Raw genomic sequence first — 20952 nt, 5'->3', positions numbered from 1 at the left:
AATGTGAATGGCCTGAATTCACCTATTAAAAGACACAGAGTAGGAAGATGGATCAGAAAACACAACCCAACAATATGTTGTCTACAGGAAACTCACCTAACGCAACAAGACAAACACAGACTTAAAGTGAAAGGATGGAAAACTATCATTCAAGCCAATGGCCCACAAAAAAGGGCAGGAACAGCTATTCTCATATCTGACATGATAGACTTTAAAATAGATAAGATTAAAAAAGATAGGAATGGACACTACTTAATGCTCAGAGGATCAGTCAATCAAGAGGACTTAACAATTATTAATATCTATGCACCCAATGAGAAGCCATCTAAATACATCAAACTTCTACTAAAAGAGCTACAGCAATATATTAACAGTAACACAATCATAGTAGGGGACTTCAACACCCCACTATCTCAACTTGACAGATCATCCAGGAAGAAAATCAGTAAAGACATAAGGGAGCTAAATGAAGAGATAGATAAACTAGAACTATTGGACATTTTCAGAGTCATTCATCCCAAGAAACTGGAATACACATTTTACTCAAATCCACATGGATCATTCTCAAGGATAGACCATATGTTAGGCCACAAAGACAGCATCAGCCTATTCAAGAGCACTGAAATCATCCCAAGCATCTTCTCAGACCACAGTGGAATTAAACTAACACTTAATAATAAACAAAAGATTAGTAACAGTGCCAAAATGTGGAAGCTCAACAGTACACTTCTTAACAACTTCTGGGTCAAAGAGGAAATCAAGGAAGAAATCAAAATGTTTCGAGAGTTCAATGAAAATGAAGACACAAGCTATCAAAATATTTGGGACACAGCTAAAGCAGTCCTAAGAGGGAAGTTCATAGCTATACAAGCAGAGTGTAGTCTAGACCCAGATCCTACCCAAATGGAAAAAAAAATAATGGCAGTGGTTGACCTGCATCTGGACAAAGCATCAGATAATTTAACACTAATTACAAAAGCACTTTTCACAAAATGAGCTTGATTTTGTTGTTCCTGTTGGATTCCTTTCAGTCGTTCCTGGGTGTTTTATTACTTGCTGATGTGAGGGAATAGGAGGATGTCTTTCTTTTTTTGTTTCCAGCCTTGATTCTCAGCACATACAGTGAGGGACATCTTCCCATTTATGCCCTTTTTGTCTTTTTAGACCTTTTCAGAATTATTTAAACTTAAGGAATTTCAACACTTATTCCTTAGTATCGAGTTCTTCTGCCACTTAGAGCAAATACTTGAATTTGACCCTAAGACTTCAGTTTCCAACAACTGTGGTCAACTGAACAGATATTTTAGGTTTTTTTTTTTTTTTCTCTTGGAGAACAGGTATGTTAGGATTTTTTTTCCTTATGATTCAGTTAATTCTCCAACTTCATCATTCACTTTAAAAAAAATACTTATATTTATTTTTGAATAGAGACAAAGAGAAATTAAGAGGGAAAGGGAGACAGAGAAGGAGAGAGGTAAAAGAGACCTCTGAAGCATTGCTTCACTGATTGTGAAGCTTTCCCCCTGCAGGTGGAAACCAGGGGCTTAAACTGGGTCTTTGCGCACTGTAATGTGTGTGTTTAATCAAGTGTGTCAAAGCCTGGCCCCCTCATCATTCACTGTTATGTTCACTTAGATTATATAACATATTGTATCAACTTTATGAAAACATTCCATATATCCCACTCTCTTCGAGATCTCAGTTTTGAGCATTATGCAATAGTTTCCTCGAAGAGTCACCATATGATGAAACTAGTGTCCTGCTCAACTAATTTAAGCGATACTCTGAGATGCAAATGTAGATACCCTACTGTTCTTGTGAACAGGGTCTAGAGAATTTACAGAGAGAAATGGAAAATATTAAGAACTTTACTGGAGGAAAAAAAAAAAACAGCTTTTGCTGAGAAACAAAATTATACCCAAGATGGTGGGAGAAAGTTTTATTAACAGTTAAGAAACCATATTTTTAACAGGCCCATTTCACTGTAAGTGTAAAATGTTCCCTGGTGAACAAAATCAAGTTATAGGAAAAACACCTTTTCTGAAAGTGCTTTCCACAAGGAATTGTTATAATGTGCCTATTTTGTAGAAAGTCCCTCAGTGATGTGCAACCTGGTGCAATGGTGACTCCCTGGGGAGATGCCTCCTTTTCCGTTACCACTTTATTTCAGTTTCACTCACTTTGGAGGAAATGATGTGTGCAAAGCCTAGGGTAGGATCAACCTGTTCGGCAAACAAGGGAATCATTTCCTATCTGTTAATATATTGCAGCGGAATATCAGGCACTCTGCAGTAGTGGGCCAGGAATGACATCAGCAGGCAGTGGTAAGTACTTCTTTGGAAATTTACTACCTTAAGCATGTGCAGAGGAGACTTGGGGCCTTCCTGTGGGTTTCCAGTTGGTCCCTTTATACCAAACGTGTCTGGTCCACTCTCTGATCATCATTGCATGGTGTGACTTGGCCACCTAGTCCCAGTGGCAGAACACTTGTCGGGACTGTGGGTATGGATAAAGGGGTAAGTGCCCTTCTCCCCCGCCCACAGAGTAGATGACGGATAACCTGGATGAGATACAATGACTATGGCTACTCATTGTTAAGAACAAGCAGTCTGGCCCTCCGCTGGGTCTTCTGCTGTGATGTAAAATGTTGAGCTATAGGCTCAATAAACTGTTATCCATTCACATTTTGAATGACTCCTTAATTATGAAGTGTGCAGTCATTATAAGATAGCAGGAGGGAGGCATCTTTTATTTAACACCAGTGACAGCAATTAGCCAACATAGAAGAGAATGAAATACTTATTCTAGGACCTCAATTAGAGAAACATCAGTGCCAGAAAAAAATTAAACTTAGGGTCTGGGTGGTGATGTACTTGGTTGAGCACATATATTACCATGTGTAAAGATCCAGGTTCAGGCCTCCAGACCCCACTGTGGGGGGTGCTTTATGAGTTGTGAAGCTGTGCTGTAGATGTCTATCTTTCTCTCCCCTTGTCTACCCTCCCTACCTTCTCAATTTCTGCCCTATCAAAGTAAATAAATAAATATAAAAAGTTAAAGTTAATAGGCAAAATTGGAACAAATGTAAAAGCAGGTTACAAGATAAAGGGTAGAGGAAGGAGCTGTTTTATCAACAGAGAACTAAATGATTTGATTGGGGTCTATTATGAGAAAAAGTGGGCTGAGCTGAGTGTTGTTTCCTTCAACATGACTGGTTTCATCATTATGGATAAAGAGGGAGAGAGAATATTTGGAGGAGGATGGAGAGTAAGGAAGTCTATAACGAAAAAGGAGTTAGTGAGGAGTACATCAATTGGGAGAGGGACATAGAAAATGAAATGTAGTTAACTATGACTTATGGAGGATCCAGGCACCAAAATTTGAGTGTTAACAGTCACTGAGTGGCCTTCTTCAACCCCTCTGGTGATTAGAGCTCTCTGTCTCTGAAAGATCATGGAAGAGGGGAAGAGGGGAAGAGGGGAAGCCAGCCTCAGCCTAGCAGAGGCTTTTCCATGGGTGCTTGCGTGGGCTTTGCACTGACAAGTGGGCATGGCCAGCACATTCCCAGCACAGAGTGAAGAAGGCACATTGTGCCCACAGAAGAATGGGATGTTTAATGTAAATGACCATATAGTCCAGAGTTGGATGTAATTGTGTGGCTACTAGTGAATTTATAAAAATGTTTGAGCCGCTTCCCCAGAGACCCACCCTACTAGGGAAAGAGAGAGGCAGACTGGGAGTATGGACCGACCAGTCAACACCCATGTTCAGCGGGGAAGCAATTACAGAAGCCAGACCTTCTACCTTCTGCAACCCACAATGACCCTGGGTCCATGCTCCCAGAGGGCTAGAGAATGGGAAAGCTATCATGGGAGGGGGTGGGTTATGGAGATTGGGTGGTGGGAATTGTGTGGAGTTGTACCCCTCCTACCCTATGGTTTGTTAATTAATCCTTTCTTAAATAAAATAAAAAACAAAAACAAACAAAAAAAAAGAAAATAGAAAAAAAATGTTTGAGCCACGAGAATGGCATAGTCACCTTGTTTAAAACCTGTACCTTGCTGGTTGTGTGGAAGGTAGATTGAAGAGCGATTGACTAGTGGGAGGGAGGCCAGTGTAGGGGCTTGGCTCTGCAGTGATACATTTTTCCATTTTGCTGTTAATACCAGAAGAGGGTCCAGGTGATCTGTATTAAAGATTAGTGACCTTGTAATTCTAGCTCAGATGCCAAATTCTTTATAGGGACTGTTGCAAAGATTTTATACAGGTACCTTATGGTGAGGAAAAGGCAGGAAGCTTTTTCACTAGTGTGATGTCCTTTAAAAAATGTTTTTTTAAATAATTATTTACTTGATGCTTAAAATAAAAGCTTCAGCTCACCTTAAAAAAAAGTCTCATCACTATCTTTATAGTAACGTTATTTTTGACCATTTATTTGAGTGCTGATGATTTTGAACTTTATTTGTGTGTGTGTGTGGTGCAGATATAAATGAATGTGCATTAGATCCTGACATTTGCCCAAATGGAATTTGTGAAAATCTCCGTGGGACCTACAAATGTATTTGCAATTCAGGATATGAAGTGGATTCAACTGGAAAGAACTGTGTTGGTAAGGAGCTCCACCTGTTTTGTTAAGAAATTTCAAGCACTGTTTTTGTTGTTGATGCTTGAGGAAACAGCTCTTGGGAACTGAAAGGACTGTACAAATGGATGCTTTACATAGAATGTCAGCAGAGCATAAACGTGTAGAGCCAAATTTCTGCAGTTTGTAAATGACCATGTGTCAAATTCACTTTAAAAAGGGGAAGTTTTGTTGATGTATAATTGCAGAGATCCTGGGTCATTATCACGTGGCCACCAAGGCATCCATATTTTGACCAAGAAAAAAAAATGACTCTTCTCATCACTGACTAGATTCAAAGAAAATCTAGATTATTTTCAATAATAGAAGCCCACTGTGTAGCTTAACTAACACGCTGTTAATGCTCTATCACTTTTTAATGAAGTATCTTTCAGCAACTAAATAAATAATTTGGGTGGAAAATAGGGAGCATTATTTTTTGTTCATTTTTCACTAGTTGTCTAGAGTAGGATTTTTGAAACACACTGTCTAGTCTTTATCACACAGAACTGTTGTTCAGCTGAAAGCGAAAGGTTTTCTCAGCTCTTAGAATCTTGACTGTAAGTTTCTCTGGACTATTATAAACACTACAGCCCATTGAAATTATCCTAAGGAAGCAACATTCATCCTGGAACTGACACATATCAAAGATGGACCATACGTTCTAAATATTTGTCTAGGTCTTTAGATAAACAAAACCAGTCCTCTTGATTCTGATACAGTGAAGCAATTATATAATGATTAATGATGCCCAGAAAACGGGGGTTTTCTTCCTACTAGAGAAATAAGTGGATTGAATAGTGTCTGCTGACTTTTGACTTTGTAGATGCCTAGAATAAATAATCATGTCCAATCATTCTTCCTTATATTATGTAATTTATGCAAAAATCCACTACTACAGGAGTTTTGCCTCTAAGCTTGATTTAGTCAGATCATTATACACAATCTTAAGAAGCAAAGGAGTTGAATGCAAGGGACTGAATCTTTTTTTTTTTCATTGGTTTTCCAGATATTAATGAATGTGCATTGAACAGTCTACTCTGTGACAATGGGCAGTGTAGAAACACACCTGGAAGTTTTGTCTGTACCTGCCCCAAGGGATTTATATACAAACCTGACTTAAAAACTTGTGAAGGTAAATGATATTTGATTCCTTTCCAGCTTTTTTTTATAAACTATTCTCTATGGTCTTATGCTGTCTTTCAGAATGTTATTTGAAAACCATGCAAATAAATGAGAGCAATTTGTGTTTTAGATGAGTATTCCACTTCAGTTTAGAGTTTTGTAGTTTTAAATGGCGTATTATATACTTTAAGACACTGACTAGGATTACCTGGAAAATATCATTTAATTTGCCATCATCTTATGTTTAAATGCCACTTAAAAGTCTTCATTTTGCCTTCATCTTCAACTGACATTTTATTTCCAACCATTTAGTAGATGAATAAAATATTTCACATGTACTCCTTGAGTTAGTAATTCAGAAAGTCCAGCATATTCTCCAAATTTCCTAAATGAAAAGAGTGAACCTGTGCCCTAGATTCTGTACTGTAGAGATGTTCTCAAATGCTATTTTTGCCTTTCTATCTAGACTGGAAAAAATCTTTTTAGGCCAGTCTTACTATCTGATGAAAAATATGTGGTAGCAGTTGAGGCCAAAACTTAAGTCCTTATTCTTGCTCAAGACTAGCTTTTAGCAGTAATGTAGACCTGTTTTTGTTGCAGACATTGATGAATGTGAGTCAAATCCTTGCATTAATGGAGTCTGCAAGAACAGCCCGGGCTCTTTCATTTGTGAATGTTCTTCTGAAAGTACTTTGGATCCAACAAAAACCATCTGCATAGGTATTTATTTTTCTGAGAAGGATTTCCCTTTGTTTATCAATGCTTCTATAGTGAATCTATATATAGTGCTTCTATAGTGAATATCCACTTTCACTACAAAAGAGAGATCAAGTATGGATGAACAAAATAAGAAACGTCCTTTAGGGGCTGGGTGATATTCTCAGTTGAGTGTACATGCTATCATTCACAAGGGTCAGGGTTCAAACCTTCAGTCCCCACCAGCAGGGGACTGAATTATGAAGCAGTGCTGCATGCGTCTCTCTTTCTCTCTCCTTCTTTACTCCTCCCTTTCATCTGTTTCCTTCTGTCTCTATCCAATAAGTGAAAAAATAATTTTTTAAATAAACAACATATTCCTTGATTCATGACTCAGTTCTTGTAACTTAAATGCATGTGTTTAAATTTTTTGTGTAGGTTCTACTAAGCATCTACTAAATATCATTTCTCCCTCTGTAGAAACCATCAAGGGTACCTGCTGGCAGACTGTCATTGATGGACGGTGTGAGATCAACATCAATGGAGCCACCTTAAAGTCCGAGTGTTGCTCCTCCCTCGGTGCTGCCTGGGGGAGCCCGTGTACCCTATGCCAAGTCGGTAAGAGTTTGGTGGCTCCTGTCCCCATTCTACCTGTCACTTTTCTTAGGAAGGGTAACCCCAATACTTTATTCATTTCGGTCCAAATTTGAATTTTAGATTGAATTCTGATGACACCAGTGAGTAGGAAATGAAGGGAGACATGTCATGGATAGTAATTTTTTAATTTTTATTTATAAAATGGAAATATTGACAAGACCATAGGATAAGAGGAGTACAATTCCCACCACCAGAACTTCATATCCCATCCCCTCCCTTGAAAGCTTTCCTATTTTTTATCCCTCTGGTAGTATGGACTCAGTATCATTATGGGGTGCAGAAGGTGGAAGGTCTGGCTTCTGTAATTGCTTCCCCGCTGAACATGGGTATTGACCGGTTAATCCATACTCCCAGCCTGCCTCTCTCTTTCCCTAGTGGGGCAGGCATCTGGGGTAGCGGGGCTCCAGGACACGTTGGTGGGTTTGTCTGCTCCGGGAGGTCTGGTTGGCATCATCTGGAACCTAGTGACTGAGAAAGAGTTAAGATATAAAGCAGGACAAATTGTTGACTAATCATGAACCTAAAGGCAAGAATACTGCAGATGAAGAGTTGGGTGTCTCCATTTTGGAAAAATCTAGTAGATCTATTTTATGTATATTCCAAGGGGCCCATGACCCAAGTTATTATCTATTTTATGTGCTCTGGTTAACTTATTATTTCCTATCACCTTAGTGGGCTATAGTTAGCTGGTCTTGCTTTCCTGGATCAGGCATTCTAATTGATTGAATTCAATACAGGCATAGATTTCTCCCCCAAAAGCTTGATTGATGCAAAGGAGCCTGTATTGGTGATTAAACCTCTAAATCTATTGCAAATCTGTGGTGTGAGATCCTTGCTGATGAATTATTTGTTGATTCAATTTTTGGATATATAAGTAGATGAGCTTAAACAGTGTGAATGTTGCAGGGCATGCGGTCTTCAAATTCTAGACTTTGTTTGTTATATGCATACATCAGTAATCATATATTGTGGTGCTGTTTTTAGGACTGCTAGCAAGAGAGAATGCCAGTAAATTTCCTCTTTGGTTGTCTCCTTAGTGAGATTAAGGGAGAAAAATGATTTCTTTCTTTTTGTTATTTATTTATTTATTTAGTTAGTTAGTTTTATTATTGGATAGAGAAAGAGAGAAATTATGAAGGGGGAAGATTGAGAGGGAAGGACACCTGCAGCTCTACTTCACCACCACTCATGAAGCTTTCCCCCTGCAGGTGGGGACCAGGGGCTTGAACACTGATCCTAGTGCAGTGCTTAACCAGGTGTGCCTGGTCCCTAGTCAATTTCTTTATTGTCATCTTAGTGAGATCTTTAGGGTAATTTTAGATCTTTTGGAATATCTGAGAGATTCAGTTTTATCAAGGAGACAATTTATTGTTCTTCATACATGCAATCTCTGTGTTATCTCGGCTTATTCCTAATAGCACATTCTAGTTCATGTTTCAGGATCTCTTTTTGTGTTGCCTACACTGTGTCCTAACTATGTCCATACACAGTGTGGATACTGTTATCTGAAATTTGCTTTTGTTTACAGACCCCATATGTGGTAAAGGCTATTCAAGAATTAAAGGAACACAATGTGAAGGTATTTATGATTATTTATAAGTCATACATTTCTGTGTGCATGAAGCATGCTTGTGTTAGCTTGGGTTAGATAAGCTATGATGTAACTTCACAGTGTGAAACATGCAGCAGGAAAAGAGAGAACTTAACTTATGGTAATTTCACAAGCATATGTTTTTATCAGTCTCAGATCACCATGAACAAATGACAGGGTAGTGACTGAAAATCTTTTGGACTGACAGTGATTTAGAATATACTGCTTTGTAACCAAGAGAGAAAGAAGGAAATTTTTAATGAGAGTGTAAAATTTACATTTTCCTTACCCTGCTCTAATTTTCTTTCTTTGTTTCACGACCATGGTTAATATAGTAGGCCGTGTTTTATTGTTTCATTTTTGAAAGTCTTTGTGGATTATTTCTAGTTTGCTGGCTCTTTCTCATGGAGTCTCAGATAGACATAGGTCAGGGTGACTAACACAACCTGACATGACACAGCAGCTGAAAAGTTTTAAAAACAGCAATTAGTCCCATATGTGGGATAAAACGAAGTTTTCTTCTTGCTTAAATAAAGAAGAACACTACAACCCCCACCCAAGGTTTCCCTTTCCAAATGATGACTACATCCTTTGGCCTTTCTCTGCTTCAGACCCACTGTTAATAACTTATATGACCTCAGTAGCACATTTTGCTTATAAGTGACCAGAACAATAACAGCAGCAAAAACCCTACCAATAGGTACATTTCTCCTTCTCTAATTTATCTCTCTTGGAATTAGATTTAGAGTATTTTTAGTCAACATCTTTGGCTTAGAAGTTCCTTCTAAATAGAGAAGCAGAGAATGAGTGTCTTAACTTAACACTCTCCTTCCTTTTTGGCACAGTCAATTAACTGCCTTTCTTTGGAGTCATTTGTTGGCAAATATTTCTCCAAATTGAGTACAGAGAACAAACTGATCTCCACTAAGGAAACTGGGAAGGACCAGAACTTAAAGAGAGATTGGGTTAATGATAAATGAATGAACATGAACACCTTTCAACTCTCCCCAGCTCAATCTGGGACTGCTAAGTCTTAGTCCAACATCGGAGACCATTGCTAGTTTAAACCAAACCATTGCTAGTTTAAACCACTCACATACTTTTTGAAGAATTCTCAGCCTTCCTGGAGTCTCTTTTGGCTGCATCCACACATTCCTCAGTTAATCTTCTTTTCTATATTCCCCTTCAAAGACATCTTCTTTGTTAGTTTTGAAGATGAAATTTCTGTTTCTCCACTTCCTCCCAGACAACTGCTTTCATAAAGCTAAATATATGGCCCCTGGAATACTTATCTGAAGTGGGCATAACTTCAGAGATGCTCCCAAGACATCACATTAACTTCATGTCTGTCTAACTCAAAAAAACAAAAACAAAAAAAAACAACAAGGGGAATCTTACATTTATAGTAAGAAGTACACTCTCTCTGCCTGCTATTCAGACATCCTAGAAATTATATACGTGCTATTTGGAGGCAAAGCTTAGATTTAGAATGAACCCTTCTGTTGTTAGAATAATTATGACTCTCTGAGTAGAGTGAAGTAGAATGATACTACACAGATACACTAACTTTATGCTTTTCTTTCTCCTTCATAGATATAAATGAATGTCAAGTCTTCCCAGGAGTATGTAAAAATGGTGTATGTGTTAACTCTGAAGGATCATTTAAGTGTGAGTGTCCCACTGGAATGACTTTGGATAACACAGGGAGGATCTGCTTAGGTAAATACTGAGCTCATTACTTTTCTTTTGATCATTTCTTAAAATGTATTAAGAACTCGATGAAAAAGATAGGTCTCAATATGTAGTTTCATGCACATAAACACACCTCACACTTAATATTTGCATTAGGATCCATAATGAGTTCCATGACAAATAGCCTTGACTTTAACTCTTTGCTTATTCCTAATGAACGGAGTAGCGAACATGTTGGTGAAGAGAAACTGTAGGTTTGTTGTTTTTTTTAACTGGAAGTGACAATTATTTTGAACACTACCATCAAAGCTATTATTCTAGAGCTTTGAAATCTGTCACACATACACCATGGATTATAGGGTGCAAGATGAATAGTGGGAAGGAAAATTCCACTTAAGTGGTCTGGGAGGTGGTGCAGTGGATAAAATGTTGGTCTCTCAAGCATGAGGTCCTGAGTTCAATACCTGGCAGTACATGTACCAGAGTGATGTCTAGTTCTTTCTTTCTATCCTATCCTTCTCATTAATAAATAAATAAAATATTTTTAAAAAAGAAAAAAATCTACTTAATTGGAAACTGTAGCATATGTAAGTTGGGCATACCCTGACATTGCCATTAAAAGTCAGCTCTAAAGGTTAAACTGTGGGAGTCCAGGGCTGTTGTCACTGGCAGTCATGGTAGAATTCTTCATGCAAATTGCCAGAGCCTGAGTGGCAATCATATGGAAGAGACTAGACACAGATCCCTCAATACTGTTATATTTTATGCAATGATGGCACCTAGGCCCATGATCTGGTACATGCATGGTCACATTCCTAAGCAAATTTTTCATTCTTTATTTTTAGATATTGGTGGGAATGGGGAGAAAGGGAGAGACACACAAACTCATTCTGCTCATTGAGTTCTTCCCATTGTCATCTCTGGTGCTGTCCATGGTGCTAGTTATCAAATTCAGGACCTCACATATACAAGTGTTCTACCACTGAACCACATCCTGGGCCTCCAGAATTACAATCTGTTAGAGAGCTGTTCTGTGGACTCATAATGGCAGCAAGTTTGAGGCCCCATGGTTTTAGTGAAAGGCCATAGTAGGTGCCTAAAACAATGACAGATGTGTAGGGCCTAGCAAATGTATTCTGGCATTTATGTTATGGCTTCTTAGTACCAGAAATATGTCCCTTGAGTTACTGTCTTCTAAGTTCTCAAATCTGGAAATCGTACTAAGTTTTAGTGAAAGACTTCAGTAGGTGCCTAAAAGAATGACATATAATTAAGACGTGCTACAATTACAAATTAGTAGTAACCTTTAAATATAGAACCTTAGGACTTACTGTGTAAGTCATAAGGAATAGCCAGACTGGAGTTCAGAGACTACAGTCTTCTGTGACTGTGAATGCAATGTCATTCTGACCCATAGCTTTTAATCTTTAGAAGAAATCAGCAGTTAGCTAGACCTGCTTTCCAGACTTTTAATATGCAGATATTTGCATGTTTAAGTTAGGGTTCATTCAAAAGTATCCATCTTGGGAGTGGTAACCTGAATCATTCAGAAGATTTTGGAGAACTCTAATATTAAAGGAAGATCAGGAACTTAATGGTTAGTGACTACATTATGAAAAAGGAGAGAGGATATTGATGCCTATGTTTTAATTGAACTTTACAATTTTTACATGAACCATCTCACTGAAACTTTATAGCACCTTTCCCCCTCCCTTAGAGGTGAATACAATGTAATTTTATAGGTATGGAAGTTCAGGCTCAGGATTAATAATTTGTTTAAGACAAATGACTTCTTAGTTGGGAAATAAGACTGAGTTTCAGGTCTTGTGACCTCTTTTGCCTTGCTCTAGCTAGCTACTCTTTTCCACACAGCCATGAATTTGGGGTTAAGGCTAGATGTATCCCATGTACATCCAGGAGAATGGACACCAAAGCCTGTACTGGCTTGAAAGTAATACTTCTCAAGAACATTTGAGAAAAGGTGTGAATGAACTATATGCTTGGCTGATTATCCTCTCTAATCTGAAGTCATTCCCTTTTCACTTTGGAATTTGTCATTCCATCTCTCAGGAGATGAAGTAGATGTGAGACAAAGCTGCTGGAACTCACTCGAAGCCCCCTGACAACCAAATGTGCAATTTCCTTGAGCTGGAGAAAGGATGTCAGGACACTGTGGAATGTAGGCCCTGGTGACAGGCATGTCTGCACAGTGAGGAAAACTTTCCCCCCAAAAAAAGCAGTGTGGGTGGGATTTTTGAATATGGTTCCTTATGTAGAATCACCAGAAAATGCCTCGAGACAAAGGGAATCTTTCCATAAATAGAAGGTGCAAAGAGATAGGTGCTGCCAAGCAGTCTGCTAGGCAGGGATACCCACCACAAAGCCGGGGTTCCTTTTGAGGAAAACATTCATTCCAGTTACTAAGAATATAACAAAATGATTATGTGTGCTCAACTTTGCCAAAAGTAATGTTGGCAGTTTGGCTCTTCTCAGCTTCCTTCTGTTCTCCTGGGCAGATATTCGCCTGGAAACCTGCTACCTGAGGTATGATGATGAGGAATGCACTCTTCCCGTTGTCGGACGCCACCGCATGGACGCCTGCTGCTGCTCTGTGGGGGCAGCCTGGGGCAGCCAGGAATGTGAGGAGTGTCCCATGAGGAACACTCCTGAGTATGAGGAACTCTGTCCCCGAGGACCTGGATTTGCCACAAAAGAAATCACAAATGGGAAGCCTTTCTTCAAAGGTATGGTGATATCAGTGGCAAATTGCTCTCTCTCTTTCTCTCTCTCTGTCTCTCTCTCTTTCTCACACACACACACACACACACATACACAACAACAACAACTGAACATTACAGTGACTATGTGACTATGAGCCAGTTGGTCATTCCCCACTTCTCTCACAGCCATTTATTGCTTTCTGACTTAAATGTAGCAAGATGCTCACACCACAGTGGAGCATCTCTGGACTTGCTGTGGCCACCTTGCTTCTACCGAGCCATGACTAAGTGTTAAAGTACAGTTTAACATGTAAATGAAAGGGAAATTTTGGAAATATTTTGCCATCTGCTAAAGCCATAGTCTGACCTTTTATCTGAAAATATGAAGTGTCCAAGTCACCTGAGTGTGGACAGTGGAGGGTGAATCATGCAGAAACTCATGGGCAAATTCTCTTTGTCCAAATACAGTGTGGTTCATTCCTGTGGCATACAATCTAGTGGCTTATGATATTTTGAATACTATTTCAGTTTATTATGCTATAATCAAAAAGCCATGTAAAAACAAGAAGTTTCAGATTTTAATCTAATTCCCAAATTGATTAAACTCTGTGTGGACAAAAATGCAGAACTTGTTTTATTACTTCAGTATATGGAAAATCATAATTGGTTACTCAGAATTCCAGCTATTCATAACCCCAGCTTATGTTCCCAGTATAAAGCTTTGTATTGGTTGCCCATTGTGTCTAAGCTTGAATTTTGAAAGTCTGGACCTCATTATTATACTTTATGACTAAATCAGCTTATGAAAATGGGAAATGAGTATATAAATATCTCTTAATTGTCCTAATGTGAAAAGGCATAGACTTTTGTTTTTTCATAGAATGTTTAGTCCAGGAACTCTTGTAGTTAAAATTATTCTGTCTAGAGAGACAGTCACTAGATGACTCCCTTAAAAGTCTCAAGTTAAGTCAAGGCAAGTTGGATCATTTGCTTCCAAAGCTGATGGCAATCCACAGCAAAAGAACTTGATGTTCTTGAGATTTAATTTCCCTATTTTGTCTCTGGTAATATTTTGTAGAAATAAGTGTTCATTTTTTTGAGCTTTAGGTCTTTCTTTGGAGAAGCTTCTGTCAGAAATTCAGATCCCATATTCTTTATTCTTTCTTCTAATGTTCAAGAAGCTCTTGTAGTTACATTAATGGAACCTTAATAGGGTGTAATATTGGCATATATGTGTAAATGAATGACATTACAATGCACACTCAATTGTCTATTGTGAAGCAATATATTCCCCTAATCCCCTACATGCTTTATACGTAGACACTGATATTTATGCATTCAACATACAGTTATTAAGCATGTGTTAGATATCAGACATTGTGCTGGATTCTATGAGTACAGATGATAGTCTTTGCTTGTGTAACAATGCTTTCTAAAATGAAAATATTGTAAAGGCTTTAAATGTTTATAAAGTTGCATTTCTTTATTGTTAACCCTCAGGTTATTTATTTATTTCCATGTAACTACTGTAATTATTTACAGTGCAATTGTTGACACATGGGTATAATTTCTCAAATCCCTGCAAAACACACTCCTCCCACCCCAACTCTTTATTTCTAACCCATTCATTAATATAAGCCTTACCAAAACTTTAAGTGAAGACCTTCCTACCTCCTGTGTTTATAATTGTGAATCTTGAGGTCGCTTAATTGGTTGCTCATGATTTCTTTCTCTGTTTTGTTTTTTCTTAAAAGATATCAATGAGTGTAAGATGATCCCCAGCCTGTGTACACATGGCAAGTGCAGAAACACCATCGGCAGCTTTAAGTGCAGGTGTGACAGTGGCTTTGCTCTTGATGCTGAAGAAAGAAACTGCACAGGTAAGTGAGGGGGCTGGCTTTAGAGGGACCCCCTTGGAAACATTAGCCTTCACCCTGTTGGCACAGAAATAAAAGACATCCTGACTCTTATTTTCTGCCACCTGCTGATTTTGTGCAGACATTGACGAATGTCGCATATCTCCTGACCTCTGTGGCCGAGGCCAGTGCGTGAACACCCCAGGGGACTTCGAATGCAAGTGTGATGAAGGCTATGAAAGTGGATTCATGATGATGAAGAACTGCATGGGTAAGTGTATGACCCTTTGAGCAGCACAGGAAAGAAATGGGATTCTGTGAGATCTCGGTGACTCATCACCTAAGGTTTTTCCTCCCTGCCTTCCTCCTGGCCAGTGAGTCTGGAATGAGTTTGTGTCAGAGGGAGACTGACACACAGAAGCAATAAGGGAATTCACTCTGGGCAGCAGCTGGGTGGCCTTGGATACCGGTTGAGTGTCCCTTAGAAGTCAGCTTAATACCTATAACAGAAATTTTAAGGCCACAGAGCGACTGGAATGCAGCTTGTTTTAGGAGGGGTGCATTAGTGGAATTTCTGCCTTTGCAAAATTTTTTTTAGCAAAGAAGACTGATTTAGCTGGTTGCATTAGATCAGGTTTCCTAGAAACAAGGCTGAGATGAGAGTTGTCTTAAGGACTCATTCTCAGGAAGCAGCTGTGAGGAAACAAAGGACAAACGTACACAGGAAAAATAGGGAGACAGTTCAGCTGCATTTTAGCCTCTGTCTGACCCCACAGGGGAACTTCAGAGTATAGATAGCACCAGACAGTTGTGCTACTTTGAGGCTCCGAGGCTATGGTTTTATATTCCCGTGTCATTGTATTCAATCATTGGCCCCATGAAAGGAGAGTATAGCCTCTCACCTCCTAGGCATTTCTAAGTGAAGGGGATAGCCATTCTCCCCAAAAGCTAGAGCCTATCTGCCTTTCATAGGGAGGGTGACAACAGTTAGGTGAAGGGTTGCACTGGCAGAGACAGGAGGACCTAGGCAGGCTGCCACTATTCATTTTCAACATGGGTCATTTCTGTTTTACAGATATCGATGAGTGCCAGAGAGACCCTCTCCTGTGCCGAGGAGGTGTTTGCCTGAACACAGAAGGAAGCTACCGCTGTGATTGTCCTCAGGGTCATCAGTTGTCCCCCAACATCTCAGCCTGCATAGGTAAATGGGAAGACCGCTTCCTTGGGGCTGACCAGTTGGCTGCCTCTCTGCCAATATCCAAAGCTCATAACTGGATGTTTGCTCTTCTCTTCTCCACAGACATCAATGAGTGTGAGCTAAGTGCCAACCTCTGCCCCAATGGCCGCTGTGTGAACCTTATTGGGAAGTATCAGTGTGCCTGCAACCCCGGCTACCACTCAACTCCAGACAGGCTGTTCTGTGTGGGTAAGTTCCTGGCTTGATTCTATTTGACTTCTTCGTAAAACACTAAAGCAATGCTGTCAGAGTCCTGTTTCCACCTTTAGTTGCTTTCACTGTATCTTTCTTGCTTGTCTGCAAGCAAAATTCTCAGTGGATCATGGTCTTTAGATCTTACCTCTCTTGTCTTTTCAGAAAATCAATTAAATGGACAATGTCAAATATTTTAACACTAACATATATATAAGTTGAGGGGCCTAGGTGGTGGTGTACCCAGTGAAGTGTACTTAGCACTAAGCACAAGAACCCACACAAGGATCTGGATTTGAGCCCCAGCTCCCCACCTGCAGGATGGAAGCTTCATGAGTGGTAAAGCAGGTCTGCCGGTGTCTAACTTACCCCCTCATTCTCTATCTTCCCTTCCTCTCTCAGTTTAATTCTAGTCTAGTCAATAAAGTGGGAAAAAAATAGCCACCAGGAGCAATGGATTCATAGGACCAGCACCTAACCCCAGTGATAACCCTGAAGGAAAAAAACAAAACTCCAAGTATGATACATTTGAATTGAAATGCCTTAAATATTGAAGGGTAGCTTCTCTTTATTTATGTGCAAAATGAACTGGCAACTGATTACTAACCACCGGAAAGAAATGCAGCATGATGAAAAGACAAAGGGGCTGGGCGGTAGCATACTCGGTGAAGTGCACATGTCACAGTGAACAAGGACCCATTTTAGAGCCCCTACTCCTCACCTTGGGGAGGGGCACTTCATGAACATCTCTGCAGCTCTACAGGTGTCTCTCTTTCTTTATTCCTCTTTATTTCCCTGTCCCCTCTTAATTTCTCTCTGTCATGTCAAAGAAAATACAAAGGAAATAAAAAAAACAACAACATGGTCACTGGGAGAGGTGAATTCATAGTGCTGGCATTGAGCAATAACCTTGGTGGTAATAGAAAAAGAAAACAGAAAAGAAAGAAAACAGGGTGTAATCTCTGCCCTTAGGTGGTTCTAATCAGCTAGAAGATTTGAGAGAATAATGACTGGGCCAGAGACCATGATATGTTCATCTCTTGCACTGAAATAGAGATCCAGTCTGGCACACCTTACAGAGGGGTGTTGTGGAACAAATGCATTCTCTGATAAGCCCTTTGCCAGTGTGATCACTTGGGAATAATGATACCAAAAAAAAAAAAACCTGTGACTTTCTGGTACCAAAGGCAAAGTATAACTTTGTACAAACTGCTAGTCACTACCTGACTTGGGTTCTAAGTGCCAACTCTCACATGGTTTGCACCCGATCCATGAATCACCCCATGTTCTTCTAAAACAGAGGTGGGGAACCTTTTCTTCTGCCAGGGGCCATTTGGATATTTATAACATCATCTGTGGGCCATGCAAAATTATCACCTTAAAAATTAGCACTTAATGGTGCTATGAAAAATCTTCTAGAATGATCATCGCCTTGGCAGGGCCTGATTAGATGATTTCACAAGCCATAGAAAGCCTATGGGTGGGACATTCCCTAGCCTGGTAATTGAAAGCAAGACCCAGGACAACACAGGTTCTTGAAAAGGATTGGAACCTCTGCCAGTCAAAGTGAATGTCAAATTTATAGTTGAATCTCTGACCCAGAAAATTTCATCCACATGCCCAACTGGCTCTTCTGTTCTCCTACATTGCCAGAGACACCACATGCATTGTTTTATTGTCTACTGAACTCTGAACTGTAGTGTTAAGTATCATGGAGGCAGGAGTAATGTCTGTCTCATTCACTATTAGATTTTTCACCTCTAACACATAGAAGTGTCGTTCATATTTTCAGAAAGAACAAAGTTGTAACTGCTAATGGCTCTAGGATGGTTTGTTGATTTGTTTGTTTGTTTATATGATCCATGCCTGAAAATTCTAAACAAGATCATAAATACAGAGGAAGGTGATACTGTTTTCATTGTTTCCTTAGACATTGATGAATGCAGCATAATGAATGGTGGCTGTGAAACCTTCTGTACAAACTCGGAAGGCAGCTATGAATGTAGCTGTCAGCCAGGATTCGCACTAATGCCCGACCAGAGGTCATGTACTGGTGAGTAAGTTTTAGCCTTCTTCCTTTTTCAAAGACTGATCGATTCTTGTATTCTTATGAAAGAGGGAAGAAAGAGCACTGATCATCCCTGGAATATGCAGTACAGGGGATCAAACCTGGGCCTTATCTTGTAAATCCTATACTCTACCTCTCCTGAACTTTAGCTTCTTTCCCCAAAACTCTGAGTAACAGATTCTATTATAGAATAATCTAGGACCCATACTTTGAGATTAGAGCATCCCAACCCCAGCCCAACTGAATCAGATATCCCTAAAGGGGATAACCCCTTCAGTAACCTTTTTTCACAAGCTGCATGAATGATTTGGCTACACACTGAAATTTGAGATTCCTGTCCTCAAATCCACTCCCTCTTGTATCATCCTGGGTTAGAAGAACCATGTAGTCAGCTAGGGATGAGAAACAAAGTGAGTGATACAGTTCTCATCTTGACTTGAGTTGAAAAGAAGATTCCTATTTAGGAACCAGAATCATCCTAGCTGACCTAGAAACATCTCCCATAAAAGCCATATCTGTTGGGGGTTGGGCAGTAGTGCAGCGGGTTAAATACACATGGCACAAAGCACATGGACCCGCGTAAGGATCCCAGTTCTAGCTCCCAGCTCCCCACCTGCAGGGGGGTTGCTTCGCAAGCGATGAAGCAGATCTGCAGGTATCTTTCTCCCCCTCTCTGTCTTCCCCATCTCTCTCCATTTCTCTCTGTCCTATCCAACAATGATAACAGCAATAATAATAATAATCACAACAGCGATAAAACAACAAGGGCAACAAGCAGGGGAAAAAATAGCCTCCATGAGCAGTGGATTCATAGTGTAGGCACCGAGCCCCAGCAATAACCCTGGAAAAAAAAAAAAAAAAGCCCTGCCTGTAAATTTGACTACAAAAATTCAATGTTTGGAAATTTTTTTTTTTACTAAAAATGCATGTAAAGTACTTATCTTACAATATCAGCAGAATAGAAAATGAAAGTCCTTAGCTATTACAAATTGATAACTAGAACCTGCAGGGGAGTCACTTCACAAGTGGTGAAGTAGGTCTGCAGGTGTCTGTCTTTCCCTCTCTCTGTCTTCCCTTCCTCTCTCCATTTCTTTCTGTCCTATCCAACAACAACAACATCAATAATAACTACAACAGTAAAACAACAAGGGCAACAAAAGGAAAGAAAGAAAAAAATCTATTTATTAAAAAAATTGATAACTAGAAAAATAACATTTATAATCATTTTGAATTACAAGTTCACAGCAGAGATAAAATTTCTAAGTAAACAATGGGCTTTTTTATTGACATGGGGGGGTGCTAATGGCTTATAGTCCATTTATTGATGTGTGAGTAAAATTTTTTATCTCACCATGGTAGGTGTATGCAAAACACTATTGACACCCAGCATAGGTCCTTTTCTACTTTCATGCATCAGGACCCAAAGCCCTTCTCCTACACCCGCCCCCTATAATGGGCTTCTAATTGGGTGTGGACCTTAACCCTGAACAGAACCATTTTCGCTCAGGATAACTTGAGGAAAAATTCATAGGATAATCTAGGTGAAGCTTCATTTGACTTTGGAAGCTAATTGTAGGGTTTGTTTGTTTGACTTGGATCAATTAACTTTTTCACCACCAAATAACAGAACCAATTAACAACATGCCATTTTTTCTTTATTTTCTGTAGACATTGATGAGTGTGAAGATAACCCTAATATCTGTGATGGTGGTCAGTGTACAAACATCCCTGGAGAGTACAGGTGCTTGTGTTATGATGGATTCATGGCCTCTGAAGACATGAAGACGTGTGTAGGTAAGCAAAGAAGACAAGACTTCTAGGGGCAGGCGGTGGAGGGCTGGGTTAAGCACACATAGTAAGAAGACAAGACTTCTCATGTTGTCTGATTCTGCACAAGCATTGTGATGTCATGGAAATTTTGTTGTTATTATCTGTTATTATTATGTTATATAAATTTTGCCTCACTAAATAACAGATATTTTTCTATTCCTAGGAATATTCTTGAGTTTTGTTCTGAAGCATAGTTAGCATTATTTAAAAACAGGTATATCCATTCCAAGTCTTACCTTTTTTCAACCTTAAACAGCAGTTAGTTTAGGGCTAATTTTGTTTCATTCCTGAGGTACTCTGAATAATCAACCCAATTCCCTATAAATTATGACATTTCTCAATTTGGCTGGTGGGAACTGGCCTGATTCCAGGCTTTCTGTGAATTCTAATGATTGTTCCCTCTAATTCTTTTGGGTGGTATTTTGGCCAGCTCCCTTCCGTGAAAGGCACTGACTACTACTCATTGGCCAATTTGGCCTTTTAGAGTTCTTTGGAACTCGCTCACTCTCTGTAGCTGACTTCCTCTGTTTTCAACCTGCCTTGTGAAATCTGGCTACATTGATCTTCCAGAACATCGACCTTCATGTGCTCAATTCAAGAGATATTGCCTAAGTCTACTTGTCATTCTTTCCCTTAAGCCAAGGCATTAAAATACTCCCAAGCAATA

General features: G+C 39.4%; 1 protein-coding gene across 2 annotated transcripts in view; it reads left to right on the top strand.

Annotated features, from left to right (window-relative positions):
- Positions 1-20952, top strand: part of FBN1 (fibrillin 1) — a 278955-nt gene that overhangs the window by 177167 nt on the left and 80836 nt on the right. For both annotated transcript variants that reach the window (XM_060174616.1, XM_016185653.2), the window contains exons 18-31: positions 2271-2324; positions 4484-4609; positions 5631-5756; positions 6347-6466; positions 6923-7060; positions 8628-8678; positions 10284-10409; positions 12899-13126; positions 14857-14982; positions 15101-15229; positions 16034-16159; positions 16259-16384; positions 18318-18440; positions 20124-20249. In XM_060174616.1, the coding sequence (XP_060030599.1) occupies positions 2271-2324; positions 4484-4609; positions 5631-5756; positions 6347-6466; positions 6923-7060; positions 8628-8678; positions 10284-10409; positions 12899-13126; positions 14857-14982; positions 15101-15229; positions 16034-16159; positions 16259-16384; positions 18318-18440; positions 20124-20249 (1725 nt within the window). The remainder of the gene's footprint in view (positions 1-2270; positions 2325-4483; positions 4610-5630; positions 5757-6346; positions 6467-6922; positions 7061-8627; positions 8679-10283; positions 10410-12898; positions 13127-14856; positions 14983-15100; positions 15230-16033; positions 16160-16258; positions 16385-18317; positions 18441-20123; positions 20250-20952) is intronic.

This window comes from Erinaceus europaeus, chromosome 16, assembly GCF_950295315.1.
Source record: "Erinaceus europaeus chromosome 16, mEriEur2.1, whole genome shotgun sequence".
Lineage (NCBI taxonomy): Eukaryota > Metazoa > Chordata > Mammalia > Eulipotyphla > Erinaceidae > Erinaceus > Erinaceus europaeus.
Note: the sequence above shows the minus strand (reverse complement) of the source record. Positions and strands in the feature narration are given on the sequence as shown.